Source organism: Erinaceus europaeus, chromosome 11, assembly GCF_950295315.1.
Source record: "Erinaceus europaeus chromosome 11, mEriEur2.1, whole genome shotgun sequence".
NCBI classification, from domain to species: domain Eukaryota; kingdom Metazoa; phylum Chordata; class Mammalia; order Eulipotyphla; family Erinaceidae; genus Erinaceus; species Erinaceus europaeus.
Window position 1 is genome coordinate 118,024,724 of NC_080172.1, and position 13,690 is coordinate 118,038,413.

The window sequence follows — 13,690 nt, forward strand, 5'->3', positions numbered from 1 at the left end:
GCGCTTCGTACTGTGGCACTTAACCCAGACGCCGCCGGCTGCCCCCCTTCTGTGGTGTTTTTTTTTTTTTTTTTGCAGAAATGCATCATGACTTTTCTGACAACCCAGTATCTCGCCGGCCTGATGAGCAAGTGAGCGACACGGAGGGCGGCCTGCCACGGGCAGGGCTGGGTTCTCGACGGCATCTGCCGCACCGCCTCCAGGCTGCCAGAATGTTTTGTTTGTTTGTTTATCATTTCTGTGGCCACCAGTGTTATTGCTGGGGCTCGGTGCTAGCACTGCAAATCTAAAAAAAAAAAAAATTATTGTATTTGATTTGATAGGACAGAGAGAAGTTGAGAGGGGAAGGGAGATAGAGAGGGGGAGAGACAAACACCTACAGCCCTGCTTCACAACTTGTGAAGTGCCACCCCCCACAGGTGAGAAGCAGGGGCTTGAACGCAGGTCCTTGTGCATGGTAACGCGTGTACTCAACCAGGTGCGCCGCCCCCGGCCCCACCGGAGTGGTTCTTGCTTTGGGGACCTTACAGCCCAGTGGGCAGCAGTCAGGATGCACGTCCTGCAGATACTTGCTTCCCGGAGGTGGCGCCGAGCGCAGGGGCCTTCACCAAGTGCCAGCTTCTTCCAGTGCGTCCTTTGGGAGAAGAGACTGGTCAAGCAGAGGCAAGGGAGACGGACAGAAAAGTGCCCACCAGTCCGGGGGGGATGAAAGGTAGAACGTGGAGACATGAGTGCAGTTGGAATCGGAAACACACTTGGGCCTAGATTTCCCCTCCATGGCTTCACCGTGGTCCGGCGTGGAGCAGACCATCGGCCCCTGCCTCCCACTGCCTTCCTCTGCGTGGTGGCGGAGGGTCTCTGTCTCCAGGGACAGTGGGGTGGTCACGTGCGACAAGGCCCTGGGTAGCTGTTGAGCGTGTGACCCCCGCACCCAGTGAACACTCAGCTCAGTTTGCTGAGTGACTGGACAGAGCAAAAATCGGGCTTGATTTGGGACAGCAGACAAGACACACTTGGCCTCTGCTGTGTCCCTGTTGGGTACAGTGGGAAGGAAAGAAAGACTGAAGTTCTGTGGGGCCAGGCGGTGGCACACCTGGCTAGGTAAACATATGAGAGTGCACAAGGACATGGGTTCAAGCCCCTGGTCCCCACCTGCAGGGGGAAAGCTTTGCGAGTGGTGAAGCAGTGCTGCAGGTGTCTCTCTGTCTCACTCCCTCTCTGTGTCTCCCCTTCCCCTCTCAATTTCTCTCTGTCTCTATCCAATAATAAATAAATAATAATATGGGGAGCCCAGCAGGTTAAGTGCACATGGTGCAAAGCACAAGGACCGGCATAAGGATCCCGGTTTGAGTCTCCAGCTCCCCACCTGCAGGGGAGTCGCTTCACAGGCGGTGAAGCAGGTCTGCAGGTGTCTGTCTTTCTGTCTCCCCTCTGTCTTCTCCTCCTCTCTCCATTTCTTTCTGTCGTATCTAACACCAACGATATCAGTACAACAACAACTACAGCAATAAAACAAGGGCAACAAAAATAAGTAAATATTGGGAGTCGGGCTGTAGCGCAGCGGGTTAAGCGCATGTGGCACAAAGCACAAGGACCGGCATAAGGATCCCGGTTCGAGCCCCCGGCTCCCCACCTGCAGGGGAGTCGCTTCACAGGCGGTGAAGCAGGTCTGCAGGTGTCTGTCTGTCTCTCCTCCTCTCTGTCTTCCCCTCCTCTCTCCATTTCTCTCTGTCCTATCCGACAACGACAACAACAACAATAATAACTACAACAATAAAACAACAAGGGCAACAAAAGGGAATAAATAAATAAAATAAAATATTAAAAAAAACTAATAAAAATAAATAAATATTAAATAAGTAATAATAGGCGAAAAAAGGAAGAAAACTCAAACCTCCCTTGCCCCCAGCCGGCCCCGGCCACTTGGTGAAGCCTTCAGGGTGCTCTAGCCTGGGAGGACGGAGATCCTGGGATCGTGGGGAAAAGAGACGTAACCTCAGCACTGGAGCTGGGGGTGCGCAGTGTCTGGGCCACCACGGAGGAGCAGGGAGGCGCTTGGAGGGGGAAGGCTAGTCAGAGCGGGGCCGACAGGGAGGGTAGCAGGTCCCCGGGCAGGTCCAGCCCAGTCTGTACCGTTTGCCTTAACCTCGGCCCCCCAGATCTCCATACAGTTCCTGGTGTACAGAAATGCTGCCACCTGCCCAGAGTCCCAGCCTCTTCTCTCCAGCTGACCAGGGCCCGGGCCAGCCCAGGATGACTGCGACCTCAAGGCCACACTCGGGAAGGGGACAGCACGCTCAGTGACGCTGCTGCTGGCCTGCACTGGCCCGTGGAGGGAGCTGGGGGAGGCCTAGCTCTCCCGACCCGGCCTGAGTCCTCTGCAGGTTGTCTTCTGGAAATCTGACCGACCGGCCGGCCGACTGATGGACTGTTGAGGAGTAGGATGCCCCCAGGGCAAGCGTCTCCCTTTGGACTCACTCCCAGGGTCTCAGCGCCTGTCCTTGGGGGCCTTCGAGAGGGGCGGAAGCTGGGACCGCCGCGTCACCTACCTCATTCTGCCCGGTCACCCAGGAGGGGCACAGCTGAGGCCTGGGCCAACCAGGACTGTCCTGTGAACTCCAGACACACAGTAAACCGCGTCTCCTGTGAGGCCTCTGCTGCTGCTCCTTCCCCAAGGTGCTGGGAGTCTGGGCCGCTCTCGGAGCAGCAGTGGGGGAGGACCCGGACCTCACCGGCGGGTCCCTGCTGGGGTTGCGGAAAGCCAGACAGGAGAGCGCCCGCCGAGTGTGCCGGCTGGTCCTAGGTCCCGGCTCCCGGCTCCCGGCTCCCGGCTCCTGGGTCCTGGCTCAGGATTGCTTTGGCCTGCTGCTCTGACCGGCCCCAGGCCTGGGGCACTGGGAAAGGTGGCTGGTTCTCAGGGAGAACAACAGTGAGGGCCCACGTCTCGGCTGTGCATCTTGACTCCTCTGGGACTCTGTTCTTTCTCTCTCTGTTTTGTTTTGTTTTTTTCACCAGAGCCCTGCTCAGCCCTGGCTCATGGTGGTGCAGGGGATTGAACCTGGGGATCTAGAGTCTCAGACACGAGAGTCCATGTCGCATAACCGTGGACTCTGTCTCTTACTTGTGAAAGTGGATGGATGATGGGCAGCTGCCACTCGCTGCATCCTCGTGAAATGGCGCGCTGGTGGCGTCAAGGTCTGGCGTGTGGCAGGGTGACTTGCCGGCCGGCTTTGTGCGGTTGGAGGCGAGGGATGAAGGCCAAGGGCACCTTCCGGGGGAGGCGGTGTGGTGCCGCCGGCCTGGGCAGGAGGTGGCCTGGGCGGGGTGCGTTTCAGTCAGAGGAAGAGGAGGGCCAGGCGCAGCCCTGAGCCGGCCGTCCTGGCCCCTGACCTGTTTGGCTCCCAGACCCCCTCCTGACCGAGTCTGGCCCACAGCTGAGGAGCAGGGAGGCGCTTGGAGGGGGAAGTCCGGCGAGAGCTCACGGAGTCAGGGCTGCGAGCGAGTCCACCTGCCCGCCGCCTCATGTCAGAGTGTCCGCGGTGACCTTGCGCTCAGACGGCCCCAGCCCAGGCCCCAGAGCCAGTCGGGGGGCAGCCGGGGCAGAAGCTGCACCTCAGTGGGCTTCTCCAGACTTTTCCTCTGCCGGCCCCAGAGAAAGGGGTTGCAGCCTCACGGAGAGGAGCCCCCACGGAGGCCTTGGGCTTTGCTGAGCTCAGCCCCCCATCCGACGGGTGCGGGTAGGAGCCTCCACGCCGGTGAACCGGCCCTGGGCCGTCCCCTGAGGCCCTGGTGCCTCGGGCCTGGCCTCAGAGCGAGCCGAGCGGGGGACACCAGGCAAGGACGGTGGTGCTTAGTGAGCCCAGGGCCCTGCCGCCAGACTGGGAGACAGGAGTCGAAGGGACAGGGACGACAGGTGATGGGCCAGGGGGCCAGGCTGCGGAGCCTGAAGCAGGTGACAGGGCCTGGTTCGGGAAGGAGGAGGGTTGGGGTCTAGAGAGACCAGAGACCAAGGAGGGGCATCTGTGGGGTTTCACTGGGCAGAGGGCCCGTCTCCCCCGGGACTTGTCTGCAGAGCTGTGTGGAAACCCCTGCTGCGGGCTTTTCTCTCTGTCGTCTGCTGGGGCTTTGTGTCTGCACCACTTTGGGTAGATACGCTTTTTTCTTTTTCTCCAGGGTTGTTGCTGGGCTTGGCGCCTGCACCGTAAATCCACCGCTCCTGGAGGCCATTTTTCCCCGTTGTTGCCCTTGTTGTTGTAGCCTCCTTGTGGTTATTATTATTACCATTGTTGATGTCGTCATTGTTGGATAGGACAGAGAGAAATGGAGAGAGGAGGGGAAGACAGAGGGGAAGAGAAAGACAGACACCTGCGGACCTGCTTCACCGCCTGTGAAGCGACTCCCCTGCAGGTGGGGAGCCGGGGGCTCGAACCGGGATCCTTATGCCGGTCCTTGTGCAGATACGCTTTTTTCTTAGCTAGAGGGGGAGAGGAGAGACACCACCGCCCCGCTCATGAACTTTCTGTGTCCTGGTGCTCCTGGGTCCTCGTGTGAGGTAAAGTGTTCTCCACCAGGCGAGCCGGCCTTCAGGGAGCACTGGCGGTGTGCGGGGCTGGGCTGGCCCCAGTGAGACGTCACTGGCCGCCCGCAGTGGGAAAAGAGGCTTCAAAGACTTGAGCGGCCTGCACGATGCCAGCCAGCTGGGAGTGGCAGCCATTTGAAACACAGGAGAGACGCTGGGCAGGGCCTGCCGTGTCCTTGCCCTCACTGTTGCCCTGGCTAGGGGTCCCGGGCTTCCGGGTGGCCCCGTCCTTGGCTCAGGCTCCAGCACCACGGCCTGCAGGGACTCCCACAAGCCTCTGGCCCTGTCCCAACAGCAGCCCCCCAGGCCAGCTGGCCCTGCTTCAGTGGCTCATTGTCAGCCAGACGTCTGGCTCCACCCGGGCTATGACGGGGCTGAGGTCACCTGGGGCCGAGAGGCAGCCTCCCTCGGTGTAGACCTGGGCTGCTACGAGCAGGAGCCGCAGGCACGAGCCTGAACTAGAGTGGAGTCGGGTGGGGAGAAGGAACGTGGCGGCTTCAACCCCAGGAGCTCCTCGCCCCTTTCTGGAAGCTCCCAGTCTGATGGGGTAACACCTCCCGCCTCGGGGCACCACCCAGACGGCAGGCTTCCTCCTAAGGGAGCCCCGATTCAGGTGGGTGGACGAAGGGCCTCTGTCCCTGAGCAGGTGCCCTTGCTGACAGAGAGCAGAGCTGAGGCCGCGCCAGCTGGTCCTCTAGGCTCTCGTGCCAGCACTGGCGTTTGGCAAACAGTGGCTACACCGGCTTGCCCGCCAGTGCCCTCCCGGAACCTCCCCAGCTTCCTCCCAGCGAGCAAATAGTCTGGTCTGATGGCCGAGTCCCACACGCTGACTGGGCCCTGCCTCTGTGGAGTCCCTGAGCTGACAGACACGTCCCTAAATGGACTTCCTTTTTTTTTTTTTTCTTTTCTTTTGCCTCCAGGGTTATCTCGGGACCTCAGTGTGAATCCACTGCTTCTGGAGAAATGGAGAGAGGAGGGAGAGGTAGGGAGAGAGACAGACAACTACAGACCTGCTTCACCACTTATGAAGATATCCCCCTGCAGGTGGGGAGCCGGGGGGTTTGAACTGGGGTCCCTGCGCCGGTCCTTGTGCCTAGTACTGTGTGCGCTCAACTAGGTGTGCCCCTGCCCGCCGCCCCCCAGTGGATCTTCTGTTCTCCCCAGTGTTCACAGCTCTTGCTTCTCAGGCCTGAAGGCAGAACCTCCCTCTGGAGACTTCCTTTTGCCTCGAGTGCAGGTCCAGTGAGTTCCCCATTTTTTGGCGTCTGGCTGAGGCTGGGGGGCCGGGGAGGTGGGTGACTACACTTAGCAGTTACCTTTGTGCAGGAAAGATTTTCCCTCAGGAAGCTTGTGGGGAGCAGGACGCTGGACCAGTCACTCCAGAGATGCTTTCCATGGTGGGTTGGTTGGGTTTAGAGAAGGAAACAGATTGAGCCAGGCGGTGGCGCACCTGGTTGAGCGCACGTTATTATGTACAAGGACCTGGTTCAACTCCCCAGGCCCCACCTGCAGGAGGAAAGCTTTACACGTGGTGAAGCAGGACTGCAGGTGTCTGTCATCCTCTCTCCCTATCACTCCTCCTCTCTCAATTTCTGGCTGTCTTTATCCAATAAGTAAAGATGATAAAAACATTTTTTAATTATACTTATTTATTGGATAGGGCAAGCCAGAAATGGAGGGGGAAAGGGATGATAGAGAGGGAGAGAGAGAGACACCTATAGCCCGGTTTCACCACGTGCAAAGCTTTCCTCCTGTAGGTGGGGCCTGGGGGCTCGGACCTGGGTCCTTGTGCATTGTAACCTATGCACTCAATTAGGTGCACCACCACCCAGCCCCAATAAAAACATTCAAAAGAGGGAGTCGGGCGGTAACGCAGCGGGTTAAACACAGGTGGTGCAAAGCGCAAGGACTGGCGTAAGGATCCCAGTTCGAGCCCCCGGCTCCCCACCTGCAGGGGAGTCGCTTCACAGGCGGTGAAACAGGTCTGCAGGTGTCTGTCTTTCTCTCCTCTCTGTCTTCCCCTCCTCTCTCCATTTCTCTCTGTCCTATCCAACAACGGCAACAACAATAATAACTACAACAACAATAAAACAAGGGCAACAAAAGGGAAAATAAATACATAAATATAAAAGAATACTGACTTACTAATGAGGGCGTGTGTGCGTGTGAGTATTACTGGAGCACGTGATGCCAGGCACCCAACTCCGGACCTCGTGCTTGAGTCTCTGCTGTGTCAGCTACTGCTGTGTCTGGGCTGCAGACCCGGTGGAGACAGAGAAGGAAGCCTGAGCAGCACTCCAGCACACGCGATGCCAGGATCCAACTCGGGACCAGCGCTTTGGCCGCTGCACACACACTGCCCCCAGCTGTGTGAACACAGCATTTTTCTTAAAATGCCGCTGCTCAGACAAACCTTGGGCTTTGTTCCCCAAAATGGAGGAAAGGGAGCAATCTGCCATTTACAGCCCTCTCCCCCCCATCCCTTCTGTTGGACTTGGCTCTCACTGGAGCGGAAGGGTGGGCCCTGGGCGCTCCCCGAGTAAGCAGGCAACGAGCTCTGACCGTCTGACCATCTTGGATGCCTGACAGCTGTTCTGACCAGTGTTCGTGCTTGTGTGGGGATTGCCCTTTACTGCAGATGAACCCCGTCCAGCAGGTTAACCGCTGTGTAGTCTGGCCTCCAGCCCGTGACAGCCTTGACCATGTAGCTGTCTGTTCAGGACATGCAACATACCCGAGAGAGACTCGGTGGTAAGCACTGACCTGCCAGCAGACGGCATGGCGTTCCCCTCCGTGGCCTCCAACAGTCGGTACTTAGTGCTTGGCCAACGAGTCAGTGACTGAATAAACGGAGTTGGGGGCATGGAAGCGACTGCAGCTGGGGGCCGGGAGGGGGCTCACCCAGTTAAGCTCACGTGATCACCGTGCAAACATTGGAGTTCAACCCCGCTCCACCAGCAGTGAAGCAGATATGCAGGTGTTTTTCTCCCTCTGTCTCCCCTCCCCTCAATTTCTGTTCTATCAAGTATAATGGAGGGGGAAAAAAAAAGAAAGGAGCCGAGCGGTGGCGCAGCGGGTTAAGCGCAGGTGACACAAAGCGCAAGGACCGGCGTAAGGATCCCGGTTCGAGCCCCCGGCTCCCCACCTGCAGGGGAGTCGCTTCACAGGCGGTGAAGCAGGTCTGCAGGTGTCTGTCTTTCTCTCCCCCTCTCTGTCTTCCCCTCCTCTCTCCATTTCTCTCTGTCCAACAGCGACATCAATAACAACTACAATAATAACTATAACAAAAGCAACAAGGGCAACAAAAGGGAAAATAGATATATAAAAAAAGAAAAGAAAAGGTCACTGGGAGTGGTGGATTTGTAGTGCTGGCAAGACCCAGTGATAGCCCTGGTAGCAATAAAAAAAAAAACCAACAAGCAGGGAGTTGGGCGGTAGCGCAGCGGGTTAAGCGCACGTGGCGCAAAGCACAGGAACCGGCGTAAGGATCCCGGTTCGAGCCCCTGGCTCCCCACCTGCAGGGGGAGTCACTTCATGATGAAGGCAGTGAAGCAGGTCTGCAGGTGTCTTTCTCTCCCCCTCTGTCTTCTCCTCCTCTCTCCATTTCTCTCTGTCCTATGCAACAACAACAGCAGTGACAACAATAATAATAACTACAACTACAAAACTACAAGGGCAACAAAAGGGGAATAAATAAGTAAATAAAAATTATAAAAAAAACCAACAAACTTTACCTCCCCCCCCTTTTTTTCCTCCAGGGTTATCTCTGGGGCTTGGTGTCTGCACTATGAATCCACTGCTCCTGGTGGTTATTTTTCCATTTTACTGGACAGGACAGAGAGAAATTGAGAGAGGAGGGGGAGACAGAAAGGGAGAGAGACAAAGACACCTGCAGACCTGCTTCACTGCTTGTGAAGCTCTCCCCCTGTAGGTGGGGAGCCGGGGACTTGAACCTGGGTCCTTGCACTTAGTACTACGTGGCCTTAATGGGGTGCACCCTGCCTGGCCCCTGCAAACCTTGCTACTTAAGGGGCCTCACTCAACTTAGTGAAGAAAGGCACGCAGTCAAGTCTGAATGACCGACTCTGTTTACTTTGATGAACGCATGCCCACAGAGCACACTGGTCCGTCATCCATGGAGTTCTGACGGCCTTTTTTTTTCTGGTCTTTGTTGCTCTCCTGTGGTGCCTGGGGACTGAACCCAGGGCCTTGTGCGTGTAAGGCATGCTCCCTGCTGCTGAGTGTCTCCCCAGCAGCAATGGGTGAACTGTGGCTGGGGGGAAGAGGGCGTCTGTGTTGAGCACGTCCTTGGGGCCAGCATTCATCTGGAACCCTCCAAGCTAAGAGGCATCCCCCAGGACGAGGAGCTGACTTCATGAAACGAGATGGGACCTGGGCAAGGCAGCCTTGTGACCCAGGGGGTCTTGAAACAGTAGCAGGTAGCCAAGCAGAGCGACCTGTATGGGACCTGGTACCCAGGACCAAGCAGGATGCAGCAGAACCCCTCAGCAGACCTCCTGCTCCTACCCCGGCCCACCCACCTTCCTGTACACAGCCCCCCATACCCAGTACCCTTCCCCGCTCTTTACCCAGGGATAAAGCTGCCTAGTCTGGAAGAGAAAATACCAGGCAGGGGGTTCACTACAATGGTTCTGCAAAGAGACTCTCAAGCCTCAGGTTCAATTCCCCACACCAATGTTAAAACAAAGCTGAGTAGTGCTCTGGTTAAAAAAAATGGCTCGGTGCCTGCACCATGAATCCACCGCTCCTGGAGGCCATTTTCCCCCTTTTGTTGCCCTTGTTGTTGTAGTCTCGTTGTGGTTATTATTATTACCATTGTTGATGTTGTTCGTTGTTGGATAGGACAGAGAGAAATGGAGAGAGGAGGGGACGATAGGGGGAGAGAAAGACAGACACCTGCAGACCTGCTTCACCGCCTGTGAAGTGACCCCCCTGCAGGTGGGGAGCCCTTTTTTCTTTTTGATAGATGGTGAGAGAGAACTGGAGACAGAAAAGGGTCCCCAGCAAGCAGCACTGCTTCAATACTGTGAAACTTCCCCCCTGCAGGTGGGGGCTGGGCTCCAACCTGGGTCTTTGTGGTGACATGTACGGTCTACTGCAGAGGCCCCACTGTCAACCTTTTGACTATTTTATTCGAGATAGAAGTTGAGAAAGGAAGGGGAGGGAGGGAGTGACACCTGCAGCAATGCCTCGACCACTGGCTTGAACTAGTCCTTGTGCACTCCACAGGTGCACCCCGCCCGCTCCCGTTTTAAAATAAGCTGCAAAGACGGGCATAGCTCACCTGCATAGCTCACCTGGTCTGCTCTGTGTGGAACCCGGCGCTGAGCCCGGGCCCTACTGCACTGGCAGAACCGTCCGCCGTGCTGTGCCTCTCCTGGCTCTGGAAAAGCCGGCCAGGGGCAGCGGAGCCCTGGCTGTCACAGAAACACCGCGTAGCTTGGAGAGGCCGTCTGGAGAGGCCCTGTTCTTTTGCCTCTTGCTCCTCTCTCTCTCTCTCTCTCCCTCTCTCTCTCTCTCTCTCTCCCCTCACTGTCTCTAGTGGAGAGAGTAGCCTGGAGTAGTGACGTCTCATGCATGCCAGCCCAGCCTAGCGACGTCCATGGTTTCACTCACCTTAGGCTCAAAACGGAGCACTGATGCTCCCACGAATCACCGCTTTTTACATGTAACCAGGCTCGTCCACACGCGTGCACCGTGATCTTCATTCTTTCAATGTCAGCTAGACGGGAGGAGCTGTCACAGCACTAGGGTGGGCTTCCCCTGGCGCCGTGGGGCTCGCACGTGGGCACCTTGCATGGCTAGCTGTGCTGCCTGCTGACGGTCCTGTGGAACCTACCACAGTCCCATGTCTGGGCTTCAAGTGTTGCCGAGCGACCTGGTTGAATAGCTAATACAAACCTTATTCACCCAGCACCCGAGTGCCAGGCACCTGGTTGCAAGCCACGAGACCCCCCTGGCAGCCACACAGGAGACAGGCTTCCACCTCGGGTCCTGCCAACACGCCTCACCTTCAGCGGGAACCCAGGAGCTCCCCTGGACACTGCAGGGAGGGGCATGGCTAGAATTTCTCCTCTCACCCTGTTTGTTCTGTGGAGCTGGGCTGGCATGCGTGAGACGTCACTACTCTGGGCTACTCTTTCCACTAGAGACAGTGAGAGGAGAGAGAGAGGAGAGGGAGAGAGAAGAGAGGGAGAGAGAGGAGAAGAGAGAGAGGAGAGAGGAGGGGGAGGGAGGGGAGAGAGAGAGAGGGAGGGAGAGGAGAGGGAGAGACAGAGGAGAGGAAAGAGAGGAGAGTGAGGAGAGGGAGAGAGTGAGGAGAGGGAGAGAGAAGAGAGGGAGAGGAGAATGTGAGGAGAGGGAGAGAGAGACGAGAGGGAGAGAGAGATGAGAGGGAGAGAAGAGGGGGAGAGGGGAGAGAAGGAGAGGAGAGGGAGAAAGAGAGGGGAGTAGAGGAGAGGGGAGAGAGGAGAGGGGGAGAGAGAGGAGAGAGGGAGAAGAGGGGGGAGAGGAGAGGGGAGGAAAGACGAGAGGGAGAGGAGAGATGGGGGGCAGCCATTCCTCTGCCAACTCAGCACCTCCCAGGTGGGGTGACTCACGCCGCCGCTGCACATGGCGAGGCAGACAGCCCACCTGGTAGCTGTTTCAGGTGTTTCCATTTTGATAGGATAAAGGGACACTGAGAGGGAGAGAGGGAGATAGACACCTGCAGTCCTGCTTCACTGCTCGAGCTTCCCCCTGCAGGTGGGGACTGGAGCTCGAACCCGGGTCCCTGTGCATGGGAACAGGTCACTCAGCCAGGTGCGCCACTGCCTGGCCCTCAAGTCTTCCCCCTTTTTTCTTTGATTCAATGGATAGACAGAAATCTAGAGGAAGGGGCGACAGGGAGAGAGGGAGACACACCTGCAGCCCTGCTTCGCCCCTGGTGGAAGCGTCCCAGCTGCAGGTGGGTTGCAGGATCAGACCTGGGTCCTCGCACCTAGTACGGTGTGTGCCTAACCGGGTGCAGCACCTGCCTCCAATGTCTGACATTTCTGTCTTTTTGCCTCCATGGTTATCGCTGGGGTTTGGTGTCTACACCACGAACCCACTGCTCCTGGAGGCTACATTTTTCTTCCCTTTTGCTGCCCTTGTTGTTTTATTGTTGTAATTATTATTGTTGTTGTTATTGACGTCATCATTGTTGGCTAGGACAGAGAGACTCCCCCTGCAGGTGGGGAGCCGGGGGCTCGAACTGGGATCCTCATGCCGGTCCTTGCGCTTCGCGGCATGTGCGCTTAACCCGCTGCACTACCGCCTGAACCCCAATGTCCATTGCTGTTTCATAGTTATTATTGTTATTGATATTGTTGGATAGGACAGAGAGAAATGGAGAGGGGGGGGAAGGCAGAGAGGGGGAGAGAAAGACACCTGCAGACCTGCTTCACCGCCTGTGAAGCGACTCCCCTGCAGGTGGGGAGCCGGGGGCTCGAACCGGGATCCTTATGCGGGTCCTTGCGCTTTGCGCTACGTGCGCTTAACCCGCTGCGCTACCTCCCGCCTCCAATGTCTAACGTTTCTAACTTGTATGGGGAGGAGGAAGAGGAGGAAGAAAGAGCAGAGCAGCATCTGGTGCGTGTGATGCTGGGACTGAACTCTAGACCGCGTTCTGGAGTCCACCACTTTACCCACCGGCCGCCTTCGGGACATCTCTGGTCCCCTCATTAGTTCTGCTTCCTCGGTGTGTGGCCACCGATAAGGATGTGCCCCATCTAGGAACTTCGCTGCTAGGCCAGAGAGAGAAGCCAGGAGCAAGATGTCGGGGAGGGGCCCGAACCACAGAGGCTTGCCTCGCTGGGGTTCCCGCGTGGACTCTGCAGCAGGGCCGTGCACCTGAGCACTGAGCACAGCTGGGGTTTGCCCAGGAAGTGGTCCGCTCTTCAGGGTGGGAGGAGCCGGAAGCTCACAGAAGGGACGCCCCCCCCCCCCAGCAGCCAGCAGCCCCCAGACCCAACTCTGGGGCCAGACCCCCAGACCAAGGTCAGGCTTGAAGGTCAGGCAGGAGAGAGAGAGAGAGAACACCCAGTCACTGCTCACGGAATCCCAGTTTCTTTTTATTTTCTTTTTATTTAATTTTTTTTTTTTTTCCTTTTTGTAAGTATGGAAGCTCAAGTATAAGATGTAGATTTTTTTTTTAAGCTTTACAAAAGAACAAAACAAAATAAAACAACTCCTTTTGCATTCCATAAAAACTGACAGAGAAGCACCTGGCCAGAAGAGCAGGATGGTCAGCAGGCCCCACCTCCCCTCCGCCCACACTGCGGCCGGTCTGCAGGGCAGCGCCGAGGGCCCCCGCCTCTCCTCCAGAGCTGTCCCGCGGTCCTCCACCACTGCCGGCCCCAAGCAACTCCCAAACACACATGGCATCAGATTTCCAGTCTTTCTGCTATCTTTCACACACCACAGTCGGTCTCATAACACTTTTTTGTTTTACATTTTTTTACACCAACGTTAACAAAAAGGTGGGAGGGGGTGGCAGACAGTGCGTTTTATGTCTACAAATGGGGGCAGGAAAAGAGATACGCACACACACACTCACGCATGGGGCTCTACGGAAATACCGAGTTTTGATAGCAAAAATGTGGTGGGAAGGAGGCCTCAGAGACGGAGGGGCAGGTGTTCACTGGGCTTTATTCTTGGGGGCAGGCGGCGCTGTGCGGTCGGTGATGAGTTCTGGTGGCCTGCTGGCGAGGGGAGGGCGGGGAGGGAGCAGAAAAGTTTCTAAGGAGGGACTGGTGGGCGCGGAGGCTGGCGTGAGTGAGCGACTTCAGCACTGCTGCTTTCTCTTCAGAGCCTCCACAAGGTCGTTCTTGAGAGCTTCTTGTTTGGATTTGTCTGCGAACGTCTGCACAGACCTGCCGGGGGAAAGGGAGGGTCAGCGAGCCGCCCGGCCGGCCAGGGGCGCTACGGGAGAAGAAAGTGGCCTCTGCTGGGCCGTGCTACTCGCTCTAGAAGCTTCGGCTTGGCCGGACAGGAGCTGGGGGTCCCGAGGGTCCGTCTTCAGCCCTCAGCGGGCACGGAGAGGCGGGCACGGGGGTTGGCGGGGCCCTG

The 13,690-nt window shown here is 57.2% G+C and overlaps 2 protein-coding genes and 1 long non-coding RNA gene across 6 annotated transcripts in view; 2 read left to right on the forward strand and 1 right to left on the reverse strand.

Annotated features, from left to right (window-relative positions):
* Positions 1 to 2,649, forward strand: part of SLC66A1 (solute carrier family 66 member 1) — a 15,370-nt gene extending 12,721 nt beyond the window's left edge. Inside the window, exon 7 of the mRNA XM_016194997.2 lies at positions 2,160 to 2,649. Coding sequence (XP_016050483.1) covers positions 2,160 to 2,231 — 72 coding nt within the window. The 3' untranslated portion in view covers positions 2,232 to 2,649. The remainder of the gene's footprint in view (positions 1 to 2,159) is intronic.
* Positions 2,650 to 4,755: 2,106 nt separating this feature from the next.
* On the forward strand, positions 4,756 to 6,180 carry LOC132541173 (uncharacterized). The gene is made up of 3 exons (XR_009552345.1): positions 4,756 to 5,561; positions 5,697 to 5,821; positions 5,996 to 6,180. It is a non-coding gene; the product is annotated as an uncharacterized LOC132541173 (long non-coding RNA).
* A 6,492-nt stretch (positions 6,181 to 12,672) lies between these two features.
* The window catches only part of CAPZB (capping actin protein of muscle Z-line subunit beta), a 108,492-nt gene continuing 107,474 nt past the window's right edge, over positions 12,673 to 13,690 (reverse strand). For all 4 annotated transcript variants that reach the window (XM_060200916.1, XM_060200915.1, XM_007538539.3 and 1 more), the window contains one exon: positions 12,673 to 13,494. Coding sequence is in view for 1 of the 4 variants with exons in the window: in XM_007538539.3 (XP_007538601.1) it covers positions 13,407 to 13,494 (88 nt within the window). In the remaining 3 variants the exon portion in view is untranslated. The remainder of the gene's footprint in view (positions 13,495 to 13,690) is intronic.